At 46.3% G+C, this 27,836-nt stretch overlaps 1 protein-coding gene across 2 annotated transcripts in view; it reads right to left on the minus strand.

The window, feature by feature from the left end:
* Window positions 1-27,836, minus strand: part of LOC140393265 (VPS10 domain-containing receptor SorCS1-like) — a 1,354,213-nt gene that overhangs the window by 444,612 nt on the left and 881,765 nt on the right. For both annotated transcript variants that reach the window (XM_072479549.1, XM_072479548.1), the window contains exon 4: window positions 17,396-17,554. In XM_072479549.1, the coding sequence (XP_072335650.1) occupies window positions 17,396-17,554 (159 nt within the window). The remainder of the gene's footprint in view (window positions 1-17,395; window positions 17,555-27,836) is intronic.

The following is a 27,836-nucleotide window of genomic DNA, read 5'->3' on the forward strand; positions in this document are numbered from 1 at the left end:
TTTAGAAATAAGATAGAATTTTAAGTGAGTTTAATTTAATATTTCTGTGCCTGGAAGGGTAAAACCTACAGTTAGATTCATGCTGGACAGAAGTGTTTGGGTGGATTTCAGTTTCAATTCCATCTGTGCATTTATTGTGTTTAGAAAGGGCCACGACGTGATGAGTAAATAAAGTAGTAGTGGTTGCTTAGCAACAGAGGGCCTCTGAAGGTAGAAAAGCTTTTGAATTTAGATTTTAGCTATATTTGTTGGCAGTTGGAGACAGGACATGGCGGGGGCGGGGGGGGGGGGGGGGTGATCAGCACCCAACTCTGCCAGAAGAAGGACACGGGGTGGGGGGGGGGGGGTGCTGATCAGCGCTCAACTCTGCCAGAAGAAAGACTGGACAGGAGGCAGGCTTCTCAAAGGACCAGATTTGGTACAGGTAACCAGGGAATGTATAAAGGATGCCTGAACGAGACTGTAGTTAAGAAAACAATGACCAATGTATTGTGCAGGAGAATTCAAGAGGAAAAGTAAACAAAGTCTCCTCAGTTAAAGAGACAATTGCAGTAACCAGATTCAACATGGGAAGCAGACTTCAGAGCTAAATCAAAAGCCTGATGCCATTTTAACAGAGTCTGGGAATCAAGAGATAAAGCAATTGAACAGTTTGCACAAGTAAAGACAAAGAAATCCTAAAAGGGAAGTGGTAAAACCTGGATACTGGATTAATTGTGAAAAGTTGAGTGGAAGCTTTGTTTAAAAGAGTCATTTGGAAGAACTGAACTGGATTTTGGAATGCGAACCATTAACGGAAAGCATTATTGTGAATGAAGATTTCAAAGTGTGTTTTTGGGAGTGACGTTTGGAAACTCTCATGTGACAACCATCTGGGGGATTTTGAGGAGACCATCCACAAACATTCAGTTGAGATTCAGAATGGAGAGTGTATTTGACCCCAGCCATCTTGTGTGCTTAAAGGGGCATTCTGTTGCTGAGACCACTGTAGCTGAAGATATACTTTGTAACCAGTGTTAATTTTAAAATCTGTGTGTATTTGTTAATATATTAGGGGAATAAAGGAGTATTTTATCAGAATCTGATCTTTCCATGTTTAATAAATGTTTTTTTTCTTGTTGTTTAAACTAATTAGCGGTTCTGTGACTCTGTTGCTCGACAATTTTTTTAAGTTACGCTCTTTCGAGCCAGGATTCCATTCTGGAATCTTACCATCCAGTGATAACTGGGATCGTAACAATGGTTAACATTACAACAACTTTCTGCATTAGTTCATAAGGTACGTTCATAAGATAGAGGAGTAGAATTAGGCCATTTCGCCCATTGAGTCTGCTCCGCCATTCGATCATGGCTGATATCCTGGCCTGAACTCCACCGTTCTGCCCAATCTACACAATCCTTCAACCCATTACCAATTAAAAATCTGCCTAATCCCCTTGAAATTTACTCACTGTCCCAGCATCCATCGCGCACTGGAATAGCAAATTCCACAGATTCACAATCCTTTGGGAGAATTGTTTCTCCTCAACTCTGTTTTAAGTTCGCTACCTCTTATCCTAAGGACTATGACCTCTCATTTTAGAATGCCCCTCACGAGGAAGCATCCACTCCACATCAACTTTATCCATACCTCTTACCATCTTGTGTGCCTCAATTTGATCTCCCCTTATTCGTCTAAACTCGAGATAGCATAGGCCTAAACTGCTCAATCTCTCATCACAAGATAAATGCCTCATCTCTGGAATCAACCGAGTGAACCTCCTCTGAACTGCCTCCAATGTCACTACATCTTTCCTCAAATAAGGGGACCAAAAATGTGCATAATACTCCCGGTGTGGTCTCATTGCTGCAACAGCACTTCCTTACCTTTATACTCTATTTCTTTAGCTATAAATGCCAACATTCCATTTGCTTTCTTTATTGTCTGCTGTTCCTGCAATCTAGCTTTCTGTGACTTATGAACAAGGACACCCAGATCCCTCTGTAATGGGGAACCCCAAAGTCTCTTCCCATTTAGATAATAAGTCGCATTTCCATTTTCTCGACTAAAATGCATGACCTCAGACTTATTCACATTAAACTCCATCTGCCACATTTTGGCCCACTCTCTTAACCTAGCTATATCTATTTGTAGGGTTCTGATTTCCTCATTGCACTTTGCTGTCCCACCCATTTTTGTGTCATCTGCAAATTTGGTTATAGGAACTTTTACCCCTGTATCCAAGTCATTTATAGAGATTGTAAATTGCTGGGGCCCAAGCACCACACTAGTTACATCTTGCCATCCAGAGAATGACCCATTTATCCCGACTCCCTGTTTTCTGTCCGTCAGCCAGTCTTCTATTCAAGATAATAAATGACTTCTAATCCCATGTGATCTTACCTTGTGAAAAAACCTTCGGCGCGGCACCTTATCAAACACCTTCTGGAAGTCCAGATATACTACATCTACAGCATCCCCATTATCCACTTTGCTTGTTACTTCTTTGAAGAACTCTAGCAAATTAGCAAACATGATTTGTCCTTCATAAAACCATGCTAAGGGCAGCACGGTGGCACAGTGGTTAGCACTACAACCTCACGGAGCCATGGTCCCAGGTTCGATCCCGGCTCTGGGTCACTGCCCGTGTGGAGTTTGCACATTCTCCCTGTGTTTGCGAGGGTTTCGCCCCCACAACCCAAAGATGTGCAGGACAGGTGGATTGGCCACGCTAAATTGCCCCTTAATTGGAAAAAATAAATTGTGTACTCTGAATTTTTATATTAAAAAAAATAAAACCATACTGACTCTGATGGATAGCGGTTTGACTTTCCAAATGTTCTAATATTACTTCCTTGATAATTGAATCTCACATTTTCCCAGCAACAGATATTAAACTAACTGGTCTGTAATTTCCCACATTCTGCCTCCCTCCCTTTTTGAATAAGGGTGTTAGGTTAGCATTTTCCCAATCCACTGGAACCTCTCCCGTGTCCAGGTAATTTTGGAATATTCTAATCACTGGATCCACTATCTCTGCTGCCACATGCTTTAACATTAACTAGTATGTAGGCCATCAGGCCCTGGGGACTTGTCTGCCCTCAGTCCTAATAGTTTTGAGTACTGTTTCCCTATCGATGTTGATTGTTCTAAGTTCTTCCCTTTCTATTACCTCTGAATTGCCCATACCTATAGGAATGGTCCTAATGCCCCCCTCCATAAAAACTGAGGTAAAGTATTGATTTAACATTTTTTACATTTTTGTGTTCCCCACTCTTAACTCTCCAGTTTCATCTTCCAAGGCACTATTAGTTTTAGTCTCATCTTCCCAGTGGTTACTTGGTCAATTACCTGAATCTGCATCCTCTGGCTAATGAACTTTCCACCAGTTAAAGCAACTTCCCACTATCTCCTTTATCAAAATCGCTCATAATTTTTGAGAACCTCTATTGATTTTCTCTTTCACCTTTGCTGCTCAAAGCACACTGTCCCTGTTTGTCGAGTCTCTCCACATAACTGAATCATTTCCCCAGACTCTTCTGCACCCTTTCCAGAGCTTTGCAACTTGCCTGAAGTTGTGGGTGAAATATTAATTTGGAAAACGTTGACTGGTGCAGAATTTTATAATGCACAAAGATTAAGAGAGTGATCTTACCAAATAAAAATAGAGTCTGTTCTTGGCACTATCTAACGCCCCCTCCCTTCCATCCTGGGGTCACATTTAGTCGTACTTCCTGCACTGAGGAGCTTGGAACGGCATTTTTGAATGACGCCCCCATCTCTCAACCCACACCACGATATCCATGGACCCCCCCCCCAATCCCTAACACACCTCGAATGGGGTCTTCAAGCCTCTTCACACCTCACCTCACACTGACAGGGCACACCTGGGGCCGATCCCTGGCACAGACAAAATTCCAGCCTGGAATTGAGTTCAAAATGCCAGGATGCCAGCCTGGCAGTGCCTAGATGCCCTGGTGGCAGCAGCAGTTCCAGAGTTCCATCCTGCCCAGGGGCCAACCAACAAGGGGCTTCTAATCCCCTGTGAAATCCTACCCAAGTATCATCCCACCTCGCCCTTTTTCGTGGGGTCCAGTCCTTGCCTAAGGTCTCCGAGGCAAAGGGTTAGATTTCAAAGCCTCGGGTAGACAAGGCAAATGCATATTAGAGTGAGGCTAGCTACTCACTCTAATATGCAGAGAGGAACCTGGTAGGGGTCTACCAGGCAGCGTTAAGATATCGTTCTGTAAATAAAACGTTCATACTTTCCTCGGCATGGACTCCCCCTGTCCTTATTAAAGTCCAGATGCTTTTTCTCTGTGAAGAAACGGGGCAAAGGTCCATGGGAACCTGGTGCTGACCACCCAGCGTGGAATGAGTTACAACTGAATATTGCCTCATTTTCATTACACTGCAAATGATTAGAATATTAAAAGAGTCACGAATTTCCTGGGACAACTTTACCGAGCCGCCGAAAGCTGACAGCCCCATGGAAAGTGAAGGAGGAACCTGCATACTTACCATATCAGTACAGGAACTACTCTTTAAGCAGGCATGAACTACTTCAGAGAAGCCAGGTAGCTGCCAACGAGCACTGCAGCTCTGTCAAAATTGGAATATTTATTTTACGTATTAATACTTTTATAATGATCTCTACAGTGAGTCTAATGGATGTTGACAACCATACATAATGGTGTGTGGGGGATCCGCAGATGCTTGTCATGTTCTGTTAAACAAATTCCACTTCCGCTAATAAGCGCTGGCTAGGAATGTGAACATCCCCTGACAGAAATCGGAGTGATTTGTATTCTTTGAAAATGCTGGTCAACTGTGAAGATCAGCTACAATCAGGGATTATCGAGCAGATTCTGTCTGGCCACTTCTCTGCTGCTCTCTCCTATCTCTTTTGTTCTGCTTATTTCTTTCCCTGTGAACTCTGCGATTCCTTGTGTGGGGTTTTGCCTCATGCCGGCGGCATCAATATCTGGCAGGAGTGGCGTTGCCTGGCTGAATGTTGAAGCGCCAAATAACTGCCTGCCTCCAAATTCATCACAACCATTCACTTAGCAGAGCTGATTAAAATGGTCTGCAAAATTAAAATGCTAATTTTTTTTTTTAACAAGGCTCTGTTAAGATCCGTCTGCAGCTGACGCTCTTTTCGGTGTTTCCCAGACTGCTGCTTTATGCACCTCATTTCAAGTTGATTTGCCCACTGTTAATCTCGATTCGCGCACTGTTAATTTAGATTTGCCTGTTACTAATTTAGCCCCAACTGCCCGACAGAGTTGCAACTGTTCTGAACTCTGACAAACCCATTCACACTGGGGGTTTCAGGTAAAACCGAACTGCGATTGTGTTTGGGTGTCAATAACACAGGAATGTGCTTTAATCCCATTGGAATATTCACTCCAGGGTCTCCTCTATGACTGTTGTCTCTCCCCTCTCTGTGAAATGTAGAGAACCTGGATATTACTGAACTTTGTGTGATGGCATTTTTGAAATGTTTATCATGTTCCTTCAGATGTTTTACTTTAACTTTAATTAATAAAGCTAATTTTTGCAAAACAAAAAGATTAATTTAACAAATATCTATTCATGAACACTGATGGTATTTAAAGTAAATTAATTTGTCAGTTCATTTCAGGAAAAAACAATGACAAACTATTTAATTTAAGTTTCTGAATGGGATAATTCTCGATTTTCTAATTAGCATTGGCATTACTTCGAGCTCTGTTTCCACAGTTATACTTAATATTTATTTTTCAAGACTAAATATGGGAGTACTGAGCACTTCAAGGTACTGCTATAGTTAGAATCATAGAATTTACAGTGCAGAAGGAGGCCATTCGGCCCATCGAGTCTGCACCGACTCCTGGAAAGAGCACCCTACTTAAGCCCACACGTCAACCCTATCCCTGTAACCCGGTAATCCCACCTAACCTAAGGGCAATTTAGCACGGTTATTTCAGGAAGTTCTAGAAGAGCCTCTTTGCCTCTTGTAAAACTAACAGTGCGTTTTCCTAAAGGATTTAATCCTCTCAATTTACAGTTTTAAAATGTCAGTTGATGTCACGTAAGCTGAAGTGTTTATTAATCATCTTTCACCTTGTACTGCTCAGTATTCACCTCGCGTGGAGGAGTCGAACGCCTCATTATTGTAGTGTACTGCAACTGATTACCTCCGCGGAGGGGGTGATGGAGTGGTATTGTCACAGGGCTAGTAATACTCTGGGGGACCCAGGTTCGAACCCCACCACAGCAGATGGTGAAATTTGAAGTAAATAAATCTGGAATTAAAAATCTAATTAATGATGACCATGAAACCATTGTGGATTGTTGCAAAAACCCATCTGGTTCATTCAGGAACTCTGCCATCCTTACCTGGTCTGGCCGACATGTGGCTGCAGATCCATAGCAATTTGCTTGACTCTTAAATGGCCCAGCAAGCCACTCAAGTTCAAAGCAACTAGTGATGGGCAATAGCGATGCCCACCTCCAACGATTTATTTAAAATCCATTGTTTTAGGGGAAATGGTGATAGGGGGACTGGATTTCTTCATGGAGCTTGAGGCGCCCAGAGTTCACAGTGAAAATGACTGTGAATTTGTGCTTGCTGTTATTACTGTGGAGAAACGCCACCCCCCACCCAAGCAACTTGTAGCTGCAAAGAGACAGGGCATGTGTTGTTAGTCGCCACAAGTTGCTGGATAATCTGTGCCATTCCAACATTCGCCTTACACTAAATGCAGTCTTCCCATGACTATCTTGAAAATGCTGAATTTGTGCTGCTAGTATGAACTATACTCATCACAGAAAAGTAATAAGACCATATAAGACAGAGGAGCAGAATTAGGCCACTCGGCCCATCGAGTCCGCTCTGCCATTCAATCATGGCTAATATGTTTCTCATCCCCATTCTCCTGCCTTCTCCCCATAACCCCTGATCCCCTGATTAATCAAGATCCTATCTATCTCTGTCTGAAAGACACTCAGTGACTTGGCCTCCACAGCCTCCTGCGGAAAAGAGTTCCACAAATTCACCACCCTCTGGCTGAAGAAATTTCTCCTCATCTCTGTTTTAAAGGATCATCCCTTTCATCTGAGATGGTGTCCACTGGTTCTAGTTTTTCCTACCAGTGGAAACATCCTCTCCACGTCCACTCTATCCAGGCCTCTTAGTATCCTGTAAGTTTCAATAAGATCCCCCCTCATCCTTCTATGATAAACTCCAATGAGTACAGACCCAGAGTCCTCAACCGTTTTTCACACGACAAGCTCTTCATTCCAGGGATCATTTTTGTGAACCTCCTCTGGACCCTTTCCATGGCCAGCACATCCTTCCTTAGATACGAGGCCTAAAACTGCTCACAATACTCCAAATGAGGCTTGACCTGAGCCTTATACAGCCTCAGAAGTATCTGGCTGATACTTAGAATCATAGAACCATAGAATCATAGAATTTACAGTGCAGAAGCCATTCGGCCCATCGAGTCTGCACTGGCTCTTGGAAAGAGCGCCCTAACCAAGGTCAACACCTCCACCCTATCCCCACAACCCAGTAACCCCACCCAACACTAAGGGCAATTTTGGGCACTAAAGGCAATTTAGCATGGCCAATCCACCTAACTTGCACATCTTTGGACTGTGGGAGGAAACCGGAGCACTCGGAGGAAACCCACACACTTAGTGACAGAAGGAGCTTTTCATTTATGTTCCTGTAATATCACTCAACCTCTGTATTTTAAAAGGTAATGGTAAAGTCGCAATAGTTCCAAATGACCATAGGTTGCTTTCCCCTTTGAGGGAGTTTAACCCTTTGAGGGTGGTGATTTAACCCGAGGATCACCACACCTCAGGCGAGGGGCAAGGTTGAGAAGTCATGAATAACCTCAGCCGGTATGGGGATTGAACCTGCTCTGCTGGCCTCACTCTGCATCACGAACCAGCGGTCTAGCCTACTGAGCTAAACCGGCCCCCTCTATATTATAACTCCCGTGAGGAAAAACAACCATTAACCTCCCTATGGGACTCATGGAATACGGGGTCTCCAGGTAGGGGGCGGAGGCCAACCACCTGGGGCTCGTTAAGGTAGGGGATAAAAGCAGGCCCAAATCAGCGCCTGGTGAGACCTATCCTCCTAGCGACGAATCACTGGGAACGAGGTGCTGTGCTCAGCATGTAATTGTAAACATTGTCATGTGAGTGCCCCTTTAAGAAAGATTTTGTCTAACCACATGGTTTGTAGCACGGCTTCAGTGATGTCATTTGTGGGTGGAGCTGGGCTGTGGCTGTCAGGTGAGAGGCGGTTTAGTGTTTTGGTTTCAGTTTCGGTTTGTTGGTTTGGTCTGCAGAAGAGAAGCAGTGTTTCCCTGTTTTCTCTGTTTCCACTTTAAAGCTGTTCCAGGGAACTGAAAGCCCATTGGGTGTGGCAAAACTGCCTCGGTAACCCTAAAGCCAGCGTTGCTTTCCGGAAGGAGTTTTGAAGCTGCTGGTTGGAGGCTGGATCTCAGAGAAAGGACCAGTCCCATTCAAGTGAGATTGCAGTGTGCTGGGCCGCGCCCTTGAAAAGGGGTTTTGGTTTATTGGAGTTGGTATTGAATTGGAACAGCTAATGGGGGGATTCATTTAGAGTTATATACATAGATTACTGCAGCTGTTTGTGTTCTTTTCATGTTGGTAATTGAAAACAACTTCTTGCCACCTGTTTTATATATGTTAACTACATTCTTATGATCAACTTTATTTTGATAAAAGCGCCGAAGAAGTCTGATGAACCACACCTGAAGTGAAGGCTTGTGTGCTCATCCTAGCCAAATTCAACATAAAAGTTATAGGTCAGGTGAGCTTCATAATACACTTTGGAGTTTCTAAGCCCCGGCCCATAACAGTATGTAAATAAATTAATCTGCATTAACAAAAGCATCCTTATGAGTTGTTACACTCTGCCGCACAGGAGGGGAACAACTGAAATTGAGGTGGTTCATTGCTGCAGACAGTAAATTACCTCAGAGGTTTTTCAAATTGAATGTAATGATTCCATTTTCCTATCTGTCTCAACTCTTTTTTTCCCTTTTCTCTTTAATCTATTTTCCCACACTTACTGAGCCTTATTTGACTCAAATTCACCCATTTCCTTTTCTGTTATTGCTCCACAATATTTCTTTCTCTATCCTTAAGTTACATCGGTTAAAAAGGTTGACTGTTGCCCCACTGTTCAACAACCACACATTGTATTTTCAGTGAGTTTCAGCGCACGATGGGCGGGATTCTCCGTTGGCCGACGGGTAAATCGTGGAATGTGATTGGGCGGAGAATAGGTTCCGACGATAAAATCACGGCGGGTGTCGATTTGAAGCCAAATCGCAATCCCCGTCACCTGGACAGCAGCGTTGATGCGGTCCGGAATGCGCGTACAGTAAACACCATTTGCATGTCATTAGTGGGCCTGACCCGATACTCTCCGGGACCTCTGCGATCCTCCCCCTCCGTGGGCCGCATTCACAACGGTGCAGTTCACTTGTGCTTTACAAAATCGTGAAACCGGCGTTGTGGCTGCTGAAGGAGAGAGACGGGGTACAGAAAGTGTCCAACATCGCCATAGTTTGCTGACAGTTGTGCCGCTGGCCAGGAGGCTTCTGCCAGGGCCGGGGAGAGTAGCGGAGGGTGACCAGGAGGTGGGCTGTGGGGTCGGGGTGGACGGGCACGGAACACCATTGCCGCAGCAGGCAAGGCGGCCATGCAGCTGCGCACACCGCTAACAGCCCACTGTGAACTTAGGGCCATGGCTCATATAGGTGTCTCCCGAGGCTCAACCCCCCCTAGGTGCCCTCTGACCCCAGCCACCCATCAGCTGTATGTTCCAGCGTAACCAGTGCCATGTTTTTGGCTGGGATGGTGTGTGTGGTGAGTGAGGTGTGTATGTGCGGCTACAGCTTGTCAGCCTCCTGAGTGCCAATCAGGGACCTGGAGAATCCGGCACTGTTTTTCATTGAAATCGATTGTGTTCCACGTGGCGTTGGTGCTAGCCCCTCCGCAGTCGCTGAATCGATCCAGGCTCGCCGCCTGTTTTGCTGTCGTGAAAGTCACAAAGTGCGTTAACACCAACACGCTCCCCCACTTTGAGCGGAAGTGATTGTTGTACTGCGCAGAAAGACAAAGAGGAAGAGCGGCACAGTAGCACAGTGGTCACTGTCCCTTCACAGCTCCAGGGTCCCAGGTTCGATTCCCGGCTTGGGTCACTGTCTGTGCGGAGTCTGCGCGTTCTCCCCGTGTCTGCGTGGGTTTCCTCCGGGTGCTCCGGTTTCCTCCCACAGTCCAAAGACATGCAGATTAGACGGATTGGCCATGATAAATTGGCCTTAGTGCCCAAGGGGTTTGGGTGGGGTTGCTGGGTTACGGTATGGGGCAGAGGTGTGGGCTTAAGTGGAGTGCTCTTTCCAGGGGCCGGTGCAGACTCGATGGGCCGAATGGTTCCCCTCTGCACTGTAAATTCTATGGCTACGTCTCAGAGAAAGCAGAGAAGTGGAGGACATGAGATGGGACTAGAAGATGCACAGGAGGAAAGGGGAAAATAAGGGACGGGAGGGAAGCTCAAGGAAAAAAATCAAACAGAACACGAGGGGAAAACAAGGAAAAAGAGGAAAGAGCGGTTGAAACAGGGTGAGGTTGAAGGGCAAAACATGGTGAGAAATGGGATGGGGGAGCATCTGAGGAACAGGGAGGGAAAGAAAAAGAGTAAAATGAAACAGGAACGAGAAAGATATAGAAATAAAAAAGACAAGACAAGGAAAAATTCATTTATTTTGTGCGTTTTTGAATCCAAACCTCCCGTGTTGGGTTGCATTGCTTTCCTGCTGCACCTGCAGCTTGGTTAAATAATGTTTCGCCTTTCCCTGTACTGACAGCAATCTGTCACCCCCAGATCAGAATGGATTATTTAAAATTGATGAGCCCAGTGTTCCTCGTTGTCGGATCACTTTACGAGTCAAAATAGCAGCCAGCCAAGTGTAACACTGTAACTGGAAGGCTCGTAAAGTAAACTGATTGGGATTAAAGGATTACTTCAAATTCCACTAGGCTTGTGTGATGTTGTTAATAAGCTGAAGTGGTCCCAAGATGCTAATTGAAGGGAGAGAAAACCCTCACAAACTGTGGAAATGGGCTTTGGCTAGAAGCCACTGACAGGCTTGATCCACGTTTTCCAATCAATGGACTCTTATTTCGGACCAGAGGGAGCGGAGACTATTAAAGAGATTGTATTGATTTTTCTCTGTTTCCCAGGGTTGAATGGAGATATCTTTGAATTAGAATTGGACAGTAAAATTGTGATCACTTAGATGTTTGATTTGGTGCTGGTGTTAATGGTACCTTCCTTTGCATGAATGCCAGTGTGACAATGGATTGTCAATTCCCTCCCACTCTATATAGAATTGACAGCACAGAGAGCAGCCATTCGGTCAACTGGCCAATTTTCATGTTGCACTCGAGACTCCTCACACCCTATTTCATCTAACCCCATGAGTGACTCCTTCACCAGCTAGAATTTTCATTCCATGTCAGGAGTGTGAGGGAATACTCGATCCTTACCTGGCTGAGCGCAGCTTCAGCAATACTCAAAAAGCTCAACACCACCTGAGATAAAGGAACCCACTTAATCAGCAGTCCATCTTAAACATTCACTCCCGCCGCCATCGATGCACAGTGGCAGTACTGCGTAACCATCCCCAAGAGGCACAGCAGCAACTCGCCAAAGCTCCTTCAACAGCACGTTCCAAACCCAGAGCCTCTATCAGCTGGTAGAACAGGGACAGCGGATGCATGGGAACGCCACCATTTCAAAGTTCCCTTCCGAGTCACAACATCTTGACTTGGAACGACTGCACCATCCATCGAATAATGCTGGATAAAAATTCTGGAAGTCCTCTCCCTGATAGCACTGTGGGCCTACCTGCACCACACAAACCATAGCAATCCAAGAAGGTGATTCATCACCACCTTCTCAAGGGCAAGGAATGCTGAGCTTGCCAAATACCCCCATATCCCACAAATTAATAAATTAGGAGGAGCAGCATCCAAGTTCAGCGATGCCTCCCTGGGCGTCCTGCTTGACAAAGTGGAGGCCAGGAGGGACGTCCTCTTTACACAGGATGGGAGGAGAAGGTAGAACAGGGACATGAACCCTGGGGGGCATTGGAGCAGGGTGGTCAGGGCAGGGCCTCCAGGAGAGGACTACCCCAGTGAAAAAGGATAAATGACCTCAGCTGCACACATTAACCTCAATGAGTGGCACAGCGGGCATTGGCCTCTTTGGCAATCAGGTAAGGTGATGCCTCATATCCTCACTGCAATCCATCTACTTTGCAGGCAGAGAGACCAGTGTGGTTCCCTCACCCTTTTACACAGAGACCTCACATGTGACCTGGAAGATGGGATGGGGTGTGGTGAAGGACCTCCGGCATTGAGGGCACCAACAAACACCACTAATGAAATGCCTCCTTGAGCCTTAACCTTATACCTGCATGGGCTCACTGCTCTGGAGGATGCTGGCCCAGAACCATTCTGGACAACCTGCAGCGCATCACTCACATGGCGCGCAATCCTGTGGATCATTTTTGTGATAGGAATAATGAGAAAGATCCATGAAACCCAATTGCTTTCAACCTCACCTTCTCTCTTTGTGCAAGAGAAGTTAGGCCACAATCAGAGAGAGGGGGAGAAGACAGGAGTGGGCCGGCAACAATTTAAAGAGTGCAGGACCATAGAACCTCCCCAGTGGAGAACACTGACAGACTTTGAGGAGTGGGAACGCCAGGTGACGGGGTGGAGTGGGCAGCAGAGATGGAGAGTTTGAATTTTGGGCTCCATCCAATAAGGATTCGTGCATGTGATAGAAACCTCAGGGTCAAGGGTGCGTCCATGTTGGATGCTGCTCATGCATACACTCGCTCTCTCCTCTCACTTACAGGTGACACTGGGAAGAGGGAAAGGCCTCAAAGTGAGGATGTCCTGCCCAGCATGCACACAGCCTGGAGAGGGACAACAACATCGCTGAGGCAGAGAGTGCCACTTCAGAGATGTCACAGCAGACATCCCAACCTCCACCAGCTCAGGTTTATGAACAGTCTCACATTCTGGTGGCCATTTCATGGGCACATGTCCGCAGCAAGAGGGGGAAGGGTAAGTCAAGCACACAGGAACACTTGGAGGACTGCTGGCAAAGAGGCATTGGTGTGATTTGTGCTCAATGACAGGCCTCTCGAAGCAGCCTCCCAAGAGATAGTGGAGAGGCAGCTATTCCCCCAAGGGATGGGGGAAAGTCAGGCAGAGATGTCTATTGCCCTCCACAGGCATATTTCAGGCTGTCCCTCAGAATGATACAATGCAGAAAGAGACCATTTGGCCCCCCATTCCTGTGCTGCCCCTTTCAAGGAACTATCCAATTAGTCCTGCTTCCCTGCTGTTCTTTCCCCATCCCCTGTACACCATGAATAAAACGTTCTTCCTTCATCCAAGCTCAGTAGGAGACCTCAGGGGAGATGCAATCATTATTGGCTATAAAATCATCAATGTCAACTCTAACCTGATCTGCCGATCAGGAACTGACAGGGGATGGGATGCAATGCTGGCTTTACACCCTTCCTGATTTTAGTCTCCTGTGATGTCAATATTACACGCAATGTTCTTCCAGATTCTGTGCGATTTCCTTTGGAGGGTTACAATAAAATTGACTCCTGGTAGGATTTTGTCTTCTGGAATATTTTTTAAAATATATTTAGAGGACCCAATTCTTTTTTTCTAATTAAGGGGCAATTAAGCGTGGCCAATCCACCTAACCTGCACATCATTTTGGGTGAGTCACACGAGGACACGGGGAGAATGTGTAAACTCCACACGGAGAGTGACCCGGGGCCAGGATCGAACCCGGGTGCTCAGCGCCGTGAGGCAGCAGTGCTAACCGTTGCACTACCGTGCCGCCCCTTGCCTTTTGGAACATTGATGTCAGGGTCAAATGAGAGTCTCAACCTTGCACCGTGTCACCAGAATTAATTTTCCTATGATTGTCCAATTAGTGGGCAGAGGGCCTCCTCATCATCCATTTAAGGACATCAGGTGGGCTCTTAAATCTGGAGGGCCAATAGGAGGTGCTCTGCACGTGGGGGAGAGAGAGGGTGCCTCCACATTGAGGACACTCTCAGCAACTCGAAAACAATCATAAATAAAAAATGGCCACAGCTGTTGTGGCACCATTGGGAAGAGGAAACTTCCAGGCAGTTGGAAAATTCCTGCCCGCTTCTGGTAAATGGCCTCAATTAAGTGCTCTTTGACTGAGCTCAATTGCCTACCCACCCTTTGCTCATGGCCAAGATGGTGCTGGCAAACTGATACGCTGTCCAATAATGCTAAACCGCTTGCCTGCCAACCTCCATTCATGCACTCCCATAGCGGGGTGAAAACATAACCCCCCCATTTTCATATAACAAAGACCCCCTCAACTCAGAAGCCGAGTTATACTCTCTCCCCAATCAGAAGGGCTGAGAAGCGAATCTGCAATGGAGATTTGAGCTGCCGTGGATTTGTCTATGTATTTATTCAAGCCCCTTTTCTCATTTGTCTCGGTTATTTTTAAATGGAGATTTTAGGATGCACGGGATTGAGCAACATGAAGAATTCATCTTGCACATGTGTGATGTCCTTTTCATGTTCCCAGACAGAAGCTTCCCTTTCATCGTGGTAGCTATAATGAGTAGCAGTGTAACAAAGGCAAATCCATTTTATTGTATATAGAGATGACTATTTCATGGTTTGTGTCTAATCTCTAGTCAAACTGTGGAGAAGGAATATGAATGCAGTCCCTGCTGCTCTGTGGAGCTTTGTGTGATCTGTGGTGATGAGTGGATGAGTGGGATAACTACATATGGATTGATCCTTTGCTGTCTGTTGGGAACATAGTCACTTGTCGACCTAAACAGCAGTTATTCTGTAGACATTGAGCTCAAACCAGTATCATAGAGTCCAGCAGACATGAGTTACACTGCTGTCCACTCCTCACGCTTAATTTACATACAAGGGACCCTGAGCTCTGTTGTCTATTTGGCTTTTCAAAATGAGATTGCTAAAAGTGTCACTGATTAAATAAATAGACCAGTGCCCATTAAACTGTAGCTCAGGGAGAGGTAAAGGGAGAAAATGGAATGGGGGGATGGGGTGCACAGGGAAGAAAGTAAATAAAGCACTTTGACTGTGAAGTACTTGAGGATATCCAAAGGTTGTGGAAGACATAATATAAAAAGGTGTTTTAGAAAAAAGAACAATCTAAAAATATGGATAGACTCATACATGGAGGAACCTCTTCATTACTGTCAAAAGACAGAGCGAGAGAAAAACGCACACCTTATAAAAGCATCTTCAATAGAAGTGGTCATGCAAAATCAATACACCATTCTTCTATGCTTCATTCTTCAGGGGCTGGTTTAGCACACTGGGCTAAATCGCTGGCTTTTAAAGCAGACCAAGACAGGCCAGCAGCACGGTTCAATTCCCGTACCAGCCTCCCCGAACAGGCGCCAGAATGTGGCGACTAGGGGCTGTTCACAGTAACTTCATTGAAGCCTACTTGTGACAATAAGTGATTTTCATTTCATTCTAGAAAACTAGTAATTCAGAAGTTGAATTACAATTTGAACTAACTCATTGTCAGCTGATTGGAAGATTGCACTGTTGGCCTGAATTTTACCAGCATGCCATGGGTGATGCTGCTGGGACCAAATGCGGATGCCAAACTTGCACAGGCAAACGGTGGGACAATGGGGGGCCATTTTACCAGCAAAGGTCGTTTCAGAGGCTGCCACCAGAACCACCTTCGAAAGGACATCCACAATCTCCACCGCCTAACAAGGAAAAGTAGACGGGAAAGCGACTGCCTTAAAAGTTCCCCTCTAAGCCTATCGCCAACCAGATTTGAACATTTGTTGCCATCCCTTTGTTGTCACTGACTCAGAATTGTTAAACTCTCTGCCCAGCAGCACCACGGGGGTATGTTCGACACAACGGTTCATGGAAGACTCACCACCACCTTCACAACCATAACTCAGGATGGGCAATGAATGTTGACCTTGCGTGCAATGCCACATCCCCAGAATGGGTAAAGAGAATCTAGTAATGTTTCTGTAACTGAAACTGTTTCCCACATTTCTCAAAAATTATAATTTTTGTCACATCTTTTTCATGAATCCATCTGGCCCATTCAGTCCTACCTGTTCATTGTTATCTACCCAGATAGCAAAATGGCAGCATACATGCATTGAGTAACTAAGTGGCTCTTTATACATATGCTCTGGCAAGCACAATGGCAATTTAATTACATAGCTATGGTAAAATAGCCCCTTGCAGTATTGTTTTAATTTTACCTCAGGTTTATGAAAAAAATATTATTTTTATACCGCCAGATGTGATGGACCAAGTGATAATCTGGTGTCCAACTATGACAGGATCTGGAACAGGTGTAATTGGGAACCAAATCTCAAAGGAGAAAGCAAACACGGAATTTGAGAAATTGTCAATTCATAATACAATGCTGTAGGCCCCCGAAGGCTGATTGAGGATTTGATCCTCTGAAAGTCCAGGTGTACATATTGTCAAACGCAGGCAGTCTGAACATTGTGTGTTCCAAATCCTTCGGGGCACTCCAAAGACATTCCGATATTCCAATCGTTATGACTAATTAATAGTTGCAACAGGTCTGTCCCCATCAGTACATCAATGGAAGCTCAGGGTGCAGACTCTTGGTGGGGCAGCAAACTCAAAGCTTCCTTTAATGCTGAGGGATATGTTGTAAAAATATCCCACCCTTCTCACTCAGGCTCAAAGCGGTGCTCTTTGAACAGAACCTAGAGTGCGACGCTTTCAATAGAAACACAATTCTGAGTCTCACATTGTTCACGGCTTTTGACACTTTGAACGCAAACGCAAATCTGTGAACATCTCTACAGTGCAGAAGGAGGCCATTCGGCCCATCGAGTCCGCACCGACCCTTCGAAGGACCATCCTACCTAGCCCCAAACCTGCGCCCTATTCCTCCAACCCCATCCTAGGGGGCAATTTAGCCTGGCCAATCCACCTAACCTGTACAACATTGGACTGTAGGAGAAAACCGGAGCACCCGGAAGAAATCGACGCAGACACGGGGAGAAAGTACAACAAACTCCACACAGACAGTGACCCAAGGTCGAAATTGAGCCAGGGTCCCTGGTGCTGTGAGGCAGCAGTGCGAACCACTGTGCCACCGTTGAAGGGATTTCCCACCTTATTATCTGGACCAACATGTTTCCATTCAAACCAAAGAGATGCAAAGCGCTACATTGGGTGAAAATGTCACTCAAGTTCCAACAGTGCGATAGGCTGAAGTAAATCTCTCACCTTTTGGTCTTGGCTGCAGGCCAGAATCCAATCCTCTTCCTGAGGATGAAAGAGCATGCTTTGAATCTGAAAGCTTTGGCGGTACTTCTGATAGGTCGCGCCTTCATCCAAGCTGATGAGGACGCTGCTCTCAATCTCAGGATCGCTCACTAACATTATCTGTTCGAGGTAGAAGGAAAGAGAACACAAATCAGAGGGAAACCTTAACCACGCGGACAGGCAGCGAGACAAAAAAGAACAAGTTTGTTCATCCGAGAATTCCCCGATGGAAGGCTGACGGGGAAGAAGGGGGGGGGGGGAAATGAAAAGCAGTACCACAAATTGGTTGCATCGCTTGAATTATAATTGAAATGTTAGTGTCGAACAGCTTCCTCTGAAAGAAGCGGGCCTTGGATTGACCCCAAAATGCCCTCACAACAAATCTGCTGCCTGCTGTCCATCAATGTTCATCTACCACACAGTATCGATGCAGTGTTCGGCTTCTACAAATGGAACTATTCATTTTGTGCTGGTACTGGGAATGTCATCATCTTCATTATTTGTTTACAAAGAACAATCATTCAGCAACAAAAAAAAAAGGCCAGGAATAAAACCAAGATTCCAGCCTTTTCCTTGGCCGAGTCACTCTTCACAACCTTGGTGACATATTTGACCCTGAGATGAGTTACAACCACGCATCCACCTTACCATGAAGCCCCCCCCCCCTAGTTCTACCTCTGTAACAACCCCGACTGACCCCGTCTCCGCTCATCTGCTGGCGAAAGCCTCCTTCGTGCCTTTGTTACTCTCGACTGAACCACTCCAAAGCACTCCTGACCAGTCCCCCGCATTCTAGCTCCCATAAACTCAAAGTCATCCAAAACCTTCTGCCCATCTCCTTACTTGGCACCAACTTCTATTCACCTATGACCCCGATGCTCATTGGCTCCTGGCTAGGAGATGACTAGATTTTTTAATTCTCCCTGGTGCGTTAGCCAATGTAGATGCCACATCAGGTGCGTACTAACCGCTAAATATGCAAACAACCCCATCGCGTTATCCATTGGACCATCAGAGGCCAACATTCTCCATCAGGCCACTGCTCTGCATAAACTAACCTGAAGATAAAAGCAAATTACTGCGGATGCTGGAATCCAAAACCAAAACACTGGACAATCTCAGCAGGTCTGACAGCATCTGCAGAGAGAGAGGGGAGCTCACGTTCCGAGTCTGGATGACTCTTTGCCAAAGCTAAACTACATCAATTAACGTACTTTAAAAGGTCAGGATGTACATCTGTTTCTAGCCGATAACGATCTCAATAATAATATTGTGTACATGAGAATGCGAATATTCCTGTGCAGATAATGCACTTCAATTTTAACCTGGGGCATGTGCAGTCAAGCTCCCATGATTTCATCGGTGACGGAGGTGGGGGGGGGGGGCTTAAATTTTAATTGACAAGCCTCGTTACCATTTTGGGGGTCCCAGCGGGGCAGAATCTTGGCTGACATGGGGGCGCTGTCAGGGATCTAAAGGAACAAAGTTAATGATAAGTGGGGCTGAGCAGAAGTTGTCCTTTAGATCCTCAGTTGAATGATTTTCCTTAATGACCCTTATGAGATCGTTGTTTGTTGCCCCTCGATTTGAGGCTGACGGCTAGTCAGGGTTGCAGGTTTCCACTATAACCCGCAGGTCAATTCTTGACTTTTTTACTCACGTGGGGTGAGATGTACCACAAGGATCCAAAGTACAGGTTTTTCTACCTCTTCTTTCCTTCTCTGCCGTCTCTCTGCCTCATCGTCAAGATGTTGGGACGGTTTAGCACACTGGGCTAAAGAGTTGGCTTTTAAAGCAGACCAAGGCAGGCCAGCAGCACGGTTCAATTCCCGTACCAGCCTCCCCGAACAGGCGCCGGAATGTGGCGACTAGGGGCTTTTCATAGTAACTTCATTTGAAGCCTACTTGTGGCAATAAGAGATTTTCATTTCAAATCGTGTTGCGGCTTGATGGATAGATTATCACCACCTTGAATGATTGGTAGCAAGCTCCTCCCAGTCTTTAACGTTAATGCTGCTGTGCTTCAAGGAGATCTTCACATTATCTTTGAAGCATTTTTGTTTGTCCTTCCCGGGACAAAATCAATGGTCACTTAGATGCAGGATAATGAAGGAAAGCCAGCATGTATCCATGAAAGGAAAATCACGTTTTACTAACTTGCTGGAATTTTTTTGAGGTGGTTATAGAGACGGCCAATAAGACTTGAGAACAAAATTCAAGTTCATGGAATAAAAGGGAAAGTAGGTGTCATAATATACACCAGCGAGGCAGAGGGGACCGTTTAAAAGGTCGCTGCCTGGGTGAGGTAAGTACTGATTAACAACTTACTTATCTTGCAGGCCCAGTCGATTTCAGCAGGAGCGGAGCAGGCTAGTCCATTTCAGCGGGGGCAGTGCGGAAGTGATTTCTGGGAGGTAAGTCTCTCCTTTAAATTTTTTTTTTTAATTTTAGTGTTTAAGGTGGGAACAGGAAGTCGACCCGCGGACTTCTGGGAAGACCCTCACCAATAAATTCTGGTGGAGAGGAAACCCGAGACACTACACGTGTAGTGTCTCCCACCCGCCCTCCTCCTCTAACCTAATAATAAAACCCATTGGTGTGAGGTAAGTACCATATTTTATTATTGTTATTAATATTTTATTTTTTGAGTAAAAAAATTAATTTAGTTGTTAGCCAGATCTTGGTAGAAAGTTAGAGGGATGGCAGGGAAGGGAGTGCAATGTTCCTCCTGCAGGATGTTTGAGGTGAGGGATGCCGTTAGTGTCCCTGCTGATTTTACCTGCAGGAAGTGCTGCCATCTCCAGCTCCTCCAAGACCGAGTTAGGGAACTGGAGCTGGAGTTGGAAGAACTTCGGATCATTCGGGAGGCAGAGGGGGTCATAGATAGCAGCTTCAGGGAATTAGTTACACCAAAGATTGGAGATAGGTGGGTAACTGTAAGAGGGACTGGGAAGAAGCAGTCAGTGCAGGGATCCCCTGCGGTCGTTCCCCTGAGAAACAAGTATACCGCTTTGGATACTTGTGGGGGGGGACTTACCAGGGGTAAGCCATGGGGTACGGGCCTCTGGCACGGAGTCTGTCCCTGTTGCTCAGAAGGGAAGGGGGGAGAGGAGCAGAGCATTAGTAATTGGGGACTCGATAGTCAGGGGCACAGATAGGAGATTTTGTGGGAGTGTGAGAGACTCACGTTTGGTATGTTGCCTCCCAGGTGCAAGGGTACGTGATGTCTCGGATCGTGTTTTCCGGGTCCTTAGGGGGGAGGGGGAGCAGCCCCAAGTCGTGGTCCACATTGGCACTAACGACATAGGTAGGAAAGGGGACAAGGATGTCAGGCAGGCTTTCAGGGAGCTAGGATGGAAGCTCAGAACTAGAACAAACAGAGTTGTTATCTCTGGGTTGTTGCCCGTGCCACGTGATAGTGAGATGAGGAATAGGGAGAGAGAGCATTTAAACACGTGGCTACAGGGATGGTGCAGGCGGGAGGGATTCAGATTTCTGGATAACTGGGGCTCTTTCTGGGGAAGGTGGGACCTCTACAGACAGGATGGTCTACATCTGAACCTGAGGGGCACAAATATCCTGGGGGGGAGATTTGTTAGTGCTCTTTGGGGGGGTTTAAACTAATGCAGCAGGGGCATGGGAACCTGGATTGTAGTTTTAGGGTAAGGGAGAATGAGAGTATAGAGGTCAGGAGCACAGATTTGACGTCGCAGGAGGGGGCCAGCGTTCAGGTAGGTGGTTTGAAGTGTGTCTACTTCAATGCCAGGAGTATACGAAATAAGGTAGGGGAACTGGCAGCATGGGTTGGTACCTGGGACTTCGATGTTGTGGCCATTTCGGAGACATGGATAGAGCAGGTACAGGAATGGATGTTGCAGGTTCCGGGGTTTAGGTGTTTTAGTAAGCTCAGAGAAGGAGGCAAAAGAGGGGGAGGTGTGGTGCTGCTAGTCAAGAGCAGTATTACGGTGGCGGAGAGGATGCTAGATGGGGCCTCATCTTCCGAGGTAGTATGGGCTGAGGTTAGAAACATGAAAGGAGAGGTCACACTGTTGGGAGTCTTCTATAGGCCTCCAAATAGTTCTAGGGATGTAGAGGAAAGGATGGCGAGGATGATCCTGGATAAGAGCGAAAGTAACAGGGTAGTTATTATGGGAGACTTTAACTTTCCAAATATTGACTGGAAAAGATATAGTTCGAGTACATTAGATGGGTCGTTTTTTGTACAGTGTGTGCAGGAGGGTTTCCTGACACAGTTTGTTGACAGGCCAACAAGAGGCGAGGCCACATTGGATTTGGTTTTGGGTAATGAACCAGGCCAGGTGTTGGATTTGGAGGTAGGTGAGCACTTTGGGGACAGTGACCACAATTCGGTGACGTTTACGTTAAGGATGGAAAGGGATAAGTATACACCGCAGGGCAAGAGTTATAGCTGGGGGAAGGGAAATTATGATGCCATTAGACGTGACTTGGGGGGGATAAGGTGGAGAAGTAGGCTGCAAGTGTTGGACACACTGGATAAGTGGAGCTTGTTCAAGGATCAGCTACTGCGTGTTCTTGATAAGTATGTACCGGTCAGGCAGGGAGGAAGGTGCCGAGCAAGGGAACCGTGGTTTACCAAAGAAGTGGAATCTCTTGTTAAGAGGAAGAAGGAGGCCTATGTGAAGATGAGGTGTGAAGTTTCAGTTGGGGCGATGGATAGTTACAAGGTAGCGAGGAAGGATCTAAAGAGAGAGCTAAGACGAGCAAGGAGGGGACATGAGAAGTATTTGGCAGGAAGGATCAAGGAAAACCCAAAAGCTTTCTATAGGTATGTCAGGAATGAGCGAATGACTAGGGAAAGAGTAGGACCAGTCAAGGACAGGGATGGGAAGTTGTGTGTAGAGTCTGAAGAGATAGGCGAGATATTAAATGAATATTTTTCGTCAGTATTCACTCAGGAAAAAGATAATATTGTGGAGGAGAATGCTGAGCTCCAGGTAAATAGATTAGATGGCATTGAGGTACGTAGGGAAGAGGTGTTGGCAATTCTGGACAGGCTGAAAATAGATAAGTCCCCGGGACCTGATGGGATTTATCCTAGGATTCTCTGGGAGGCCAGGGAAGAGATTGCTGGACCATTGGCTTTGATTTTTATGTCATCATTGGCTACAGGATTGGGCCAGAGGACTGGAGGATAGCAAATGTGGTCCCTTTGTTCAAAAAGGGGAGCAGAGACAACCCCGGCAACTATAGACCGGTGAGCCTCACGTCTGTAGTGGGTAAAGTCTTGGAGGGGATTATAAGAGACAAGATTTATAATCATCTAGATAGGAATAATATGATCAGGGATAGTCAGCATGGCTTTGTGAAGGGTAGGTCATGCCTCACAAACCTTATCGAGTTTTTGAGAAGGTGACTGAACAGGTAGACGAGGGTAGAGCAGTTGATGTGGTGTATATGGATTTCAGCAAAGCATTTGATAAGGTTCCCCACGGTAGGCTATTGCAGAAAATACGGAGGCTGGGGATTGAGGGTGATTTAGAGATGTGGATCAGAAATTGGCTAGCTGAAAGAAGACAGAGGGTGGTGGTTGATGGGAAATGTTCAGAATGGAGTTCAGTCACAAGTGGAGTACCACAAGGATCTGTTCTGGGGCCGTTGCTGTTTGTCATTTTTATCAATGACCTAGAGGAAGGCGCAGAAGGGTGGGTGAGTAAATTTGCAGACGATACTAAAGTCGGTGGTGTTGTCGATAGTGTGGAAGGATGTAGCAGGTTACAGACGGATATAGATAAGCTGCAGAGCTGGGCTGAGAGGTGGCAAATGGAGTTTAATGTAGAGAAGTGTGAGGTGATTTACTTTGGAAGGAATAACAGGAATGTGGAATATTTGGCTAATGGTAAAGTTCTTGAAAGTGTGGATGAGCAGAGGGATCTAGGTGTCCATGTACATAGATCCCTGAAAGTTGCCACCCAGGTTGATAGGGTTGTGAAGAAGGCCTCTGGAGTGTTGGCCTTTATTGGTAGAGGGATTGAGTTCCGGAGTCAGGAGGTCATGTTGCAGCTGTACAGAACTCTGGTACGGCCGCATTTGGAGTATTGCGTACAGTTCTGGTCACCGCATTATAGGAAGGACGTGGAGGCTTTGGAGCGGGTGCAGAGGAGATTTACCAGGATGTTGCCTGGTATGGAGGGAAAATCTTATGAGGAAAGGCTGATGGACTTGTGGTTGTTTTCGTTGGAGAGAAGGTTAAGAGGAGACTTAATAGAGGCATACAAAATGATCAGGGGGTTGGATAGGGTGGACAGTGAGAGCCTTCTCCCGCGGATGGAAATGGCTGGCACGAGGGGACATAGCTTTAAACTGAGGGGTAATAGATATAGGACAGAGGTCAGAGGTAGGTTCTTTACGCAAAGAGTAGTGAGGCCGTGGAATGCCCTACCTGCTACAGTAGTGAACTCGCCAACATTGAGGGCATTTAAAAGTTTATTGGATAAACATATGGATGATAATGGTATAGTGTAGGTTAGATGGCTTTTGCAACATCGTGGGCCGAAGGGCCTGTACTGCGCTGTATCATTCTATGTTCTTTGTTCTATATCATGGTGCAGACACACACACTGATGGACACACAGCAAGACCAATCAACACACACAACACCGCAGCCGACCACCAGTTAGAGCACACTCACTATAAAGACAGGGGGCATAAGAGTTCCCGCTCATTCGGGATGCAGCCTCCTACAAGGACAGAGCTTACAGCACAGATCCTCACCATGTGCTGAGTGCATAGACTGGTTTGGACAGGCATAGGTCTTTAGTTTAATCTAACATCGTGTTAACCCACAGTGAAAGTATGTTCAACAGTTTCTAACTTAATAAAATAGCGTTGCACTATTTTAAGTGTTGGTGGCCTGTATGTGTTCCACGGATCCAGAGCGCCCAACACATCAGTAGGCACTTAGATAACAAATTGGTTGAGTGACAGGAAGCACAGAATAGTGACATGCAGTTGTTTTTCAGATTGGCGGAAGGTTTGTAGTGGAGTTTCCTCGGGGTGAGTGTTGGGATCCTTGCTCTTCCTGATATATATTAATGACTCAGACTGTGGTGTGCAGGGTATGATTTCAAAATCTGCGGATTGGAGGCATGATCAACTGGTGATGGGGATCGTCTTGAATTTCAAAAGGACCGAGACATATTGTTCGATGAGCAGATGAAGCTCAATGCAAAGAAGTGCGAGGTGATTCATTTTGGTTGGAAGAATTTGGATAGACAATAGAAACCAAAGGGAGAAACTCGAAAGGGTGTAGGAACAGAGGGACCTCAGTGTGTATGTACATAAGTCATTGAAGGTGACAGGGCATGTTGAGAGAGCAGTTATTAAAGCATATATATATATATATATATATATCCTAGGTTTTACCAACAGGGGTATTGAGTACAAGAGTAAGGAGGTCATGTGGAACTTGCATAAGATAGTTCTCATCTGAAGTACTGTGTCCAGTTCTGGGCATCAGGGCAGCACGGCGGCACAGTGGTTAGCACTGGGACTGCGGCACTGAGGACCCGGGTTCGAATCCCGGCCCTGGGTCACTGTCCGTATGGAGTTTGCACATTCTCCCCATGTCTGCGTGGGTTTCACCCCCCCTCCAACCCAAAGGTGTGCAGGTTAGTTGGATTGGCCACGCTAAATTGCCCCTTATTTGGAAAAAAAATAATAATTGGGGACTGTAATTTTATTTTTTTTAAAGTTCTGGGCACCGTACTTGAGGAATGATGTGAAAGCATTGGAGAGAGTACAGAGGAGATTCACATGAATGATTCCAGCGACAAAGAACTGCAGCAATGAGGATAGATTGAAGAGTTTGGGACTGTTTTCCTTGGAGAAAGAAGGCTGAGAGAAGACTTGATGGAGGTATCCAAGACCCTGAGGTGTACGGACAGGGTAAATAGTGAGAAAGTGTTCCCACTCAAGGCAGCATCAGGAACTGGAGGACATGGATTCAAAATAATGAGAAAAAGGAGTAAAAGTGACGTGAGGGAAACTTTTTTCACCCAAGCGGTGGTTGGAGTCCGTCACGGGACCTCCTGAGGGGGAGATGGAGGCAGCTTTGGTCGAGTGTCCAAAAGTGGATTGGATCGCTCTCTGAAAAGAAGGAATGTGAAAGGTTACGGGGTAAAGGCAGGGGAGTTGGACTGGGTAGAATTCCCTTTCAGAGAGCCAGAATGACCTCTTTCTGCACTATAAAGATTTTGTGATTCTGTGAGAGTTGGCCACTTGAGAGTTGAGAAAACAGGACCTGGCAGGGAAGATGGCTTCCGCCAACTGGACACAGGGCCCAGTCCATCAAAGTTGATTTTGCAGGAATTTCGCCTGACTGCTTGCGGAGGGTGGTGACTTCAAAAAGGTCATGAAAGTCTATTCAATGTTCCTCCCATTGAATCTGGAAGATGTGGCGGAGGCATTGCTGATCAAATTTCCCTCGCGCTCATATCTGTCACTCATTCACAAGACCCAAATGAAAAACCAAATTTATAATGCAGTCAATAGGTGTGAACAAATATATGATGACTGCCAGAGCATGGGAGAAAGACACAGCTCGGGGCTGGGAGTCAAACAGAACAGAGACGGAGATCAGAATTAAACAGGCCCCAGGTTTCAGCAAAGGAAGCAAGAGCTGGAGGAGGTGAGAGTGACAGACAAGAAGAGAGACGTCAAACACAGCACTTAAAATTGGAAGATAATTCTTAGTGGTTTTAGTTGACCTGCCTGTCCTATTCCTGGATAAAATGAGTCCACCCACATTGTGCTGTGAAGTGTCCTTATATTGATCTGTCAGGGCAATTTGGGAATTTGCAAAACAAAGAGATCAAACAAAACGTGGTGCGCGATTCTCTGTCCCCTGCCGGTTTGGAGAATCGCCTGGGTCGCCAAATGTTCCGACGCCCTCCCGCGATTCACGGAAGCGGCCAGATCGGCACAATCGCGTTTTGCGTGGAGCGGTCCAGTGAATCGTCCGAGACAGCCAAAATGGCGATTCACAGGTACCCCCGCGATTCTCAGTGCCGGATGGGCCGAGCGGCCAGCCCAAAACGGCGGGTTCCCCCCACGCCGTCCACAACTGGTCGCTGCCGGCGGGAACAGCGTGGGAACGCTGGTGGGTTGGCCTGCGGGGGCCGAGGGGGGATCCTGCACCGAAGAGGGGGGCCCTCAAATGGGGTCTGGCCCGCGATCGGTGCCCACCGATCGTCGGGCCGTCCTCTCTGAAGGAGGACCTCCTTTCTTCCGCAGCCCCGCAAGATCCGTCGGACATCTTCTTGCGGGGCGGACTCGGGGAGGACGGCAACCACGCATGCGCGGGTGACACCAGTTATGCGGCGCCGGCCACGTCATGTATGCGGCGCCGCCTTTACACGCCGCCAAGGCCTGGCGCGCGTAAATGACGCGGCGCCGCTCCTAGCCCATTTTCGGGCCCTGAATCGGTCGGGATAGGGGCCATTTCGCACCGTCGTGAACCTCGACGGCGTTCACGACGGCGTTCACTCTGTCTCCATTTCAGAGAATCGTGCCCGTGGTGTCAATGAATCTCCTCATTACTTTCTTCATAGGCCACCTAATCAACATCAGACCCAATTAAAAGAAAGCCCTCCAGGTGAGGTAGTCCGCAAAGAGCATTGGATTTTCAAAGCTGCAGAAATTGCCAAAGGACAAAAATAACAGTACATTTGTCACGGGGTAGTTTGCTGCTTCACATTACGAGACTCTCCCCCTGGATTCAGGGAATGATATGGATTAATAGTTTTTCATTAACAGTCGATAAACAAACTCTCAAGTAGACACTTGCTTCTGGTGCCAGGTCTTGATGCTGCTATTCATCACCATCACAGGAGGCCTGAGAAACAGCATTTACTTTCTTTAAATGTTGACAAATGGATTTTGGGGATTATTGATAGGTTCGAAAGGCCTCATAATTTTTCTCGCGATTGGCCGAAATGAAAACATTTGTTACTTGGGGGAAATTAGGTTTCAACTCTTTACTTAAAGCTCTGCGAGCTTATCTGGTTAGAAGTACAAATTGAGTTTCAATACAAGCGTGCTCCTGTTGCTACAATATTTAACTGCCCAGTTTTACTAAACGCCTCGTGAAGCAGTTTTATCGCTTCAGCTTCATTTTGGATGAAAACAGCAATATTAACTCAGGGGTAAAGCTGCCCAAATTGGAATCTTGGCTAATGGCAAGGGAACGCAAGGTGCTGTATACCCTGGTGTCCAACATGCTCCTAGCTGCATGTCCTTCTGAGCAACACACTCCGAACTATGTTATTCTGTGTAACATGCCGCTGCTGTAACATATTCCCAGCTGTCTGTTATTCTGTATAATGTGTTTTCAACTGTGTGACATGCTCCTGAGTGTAACATC

Source organism: Scyliorhinus torazame, chromosome 16, assembly GCF_047496885.1.
Source record: "Scyliorhinus torazame isolate Kashiwa2021f chromosome 16, sScyTor2.1, whole genome shotgun sequence".
NCBI classification, from domain to species: Eukaryota; Metazoa; Chordata; class Chondrichthyes; order Carcharhiniformes; family Scyliorhinidae; genus Scyliorhinus; species Scyliorhinus torazame.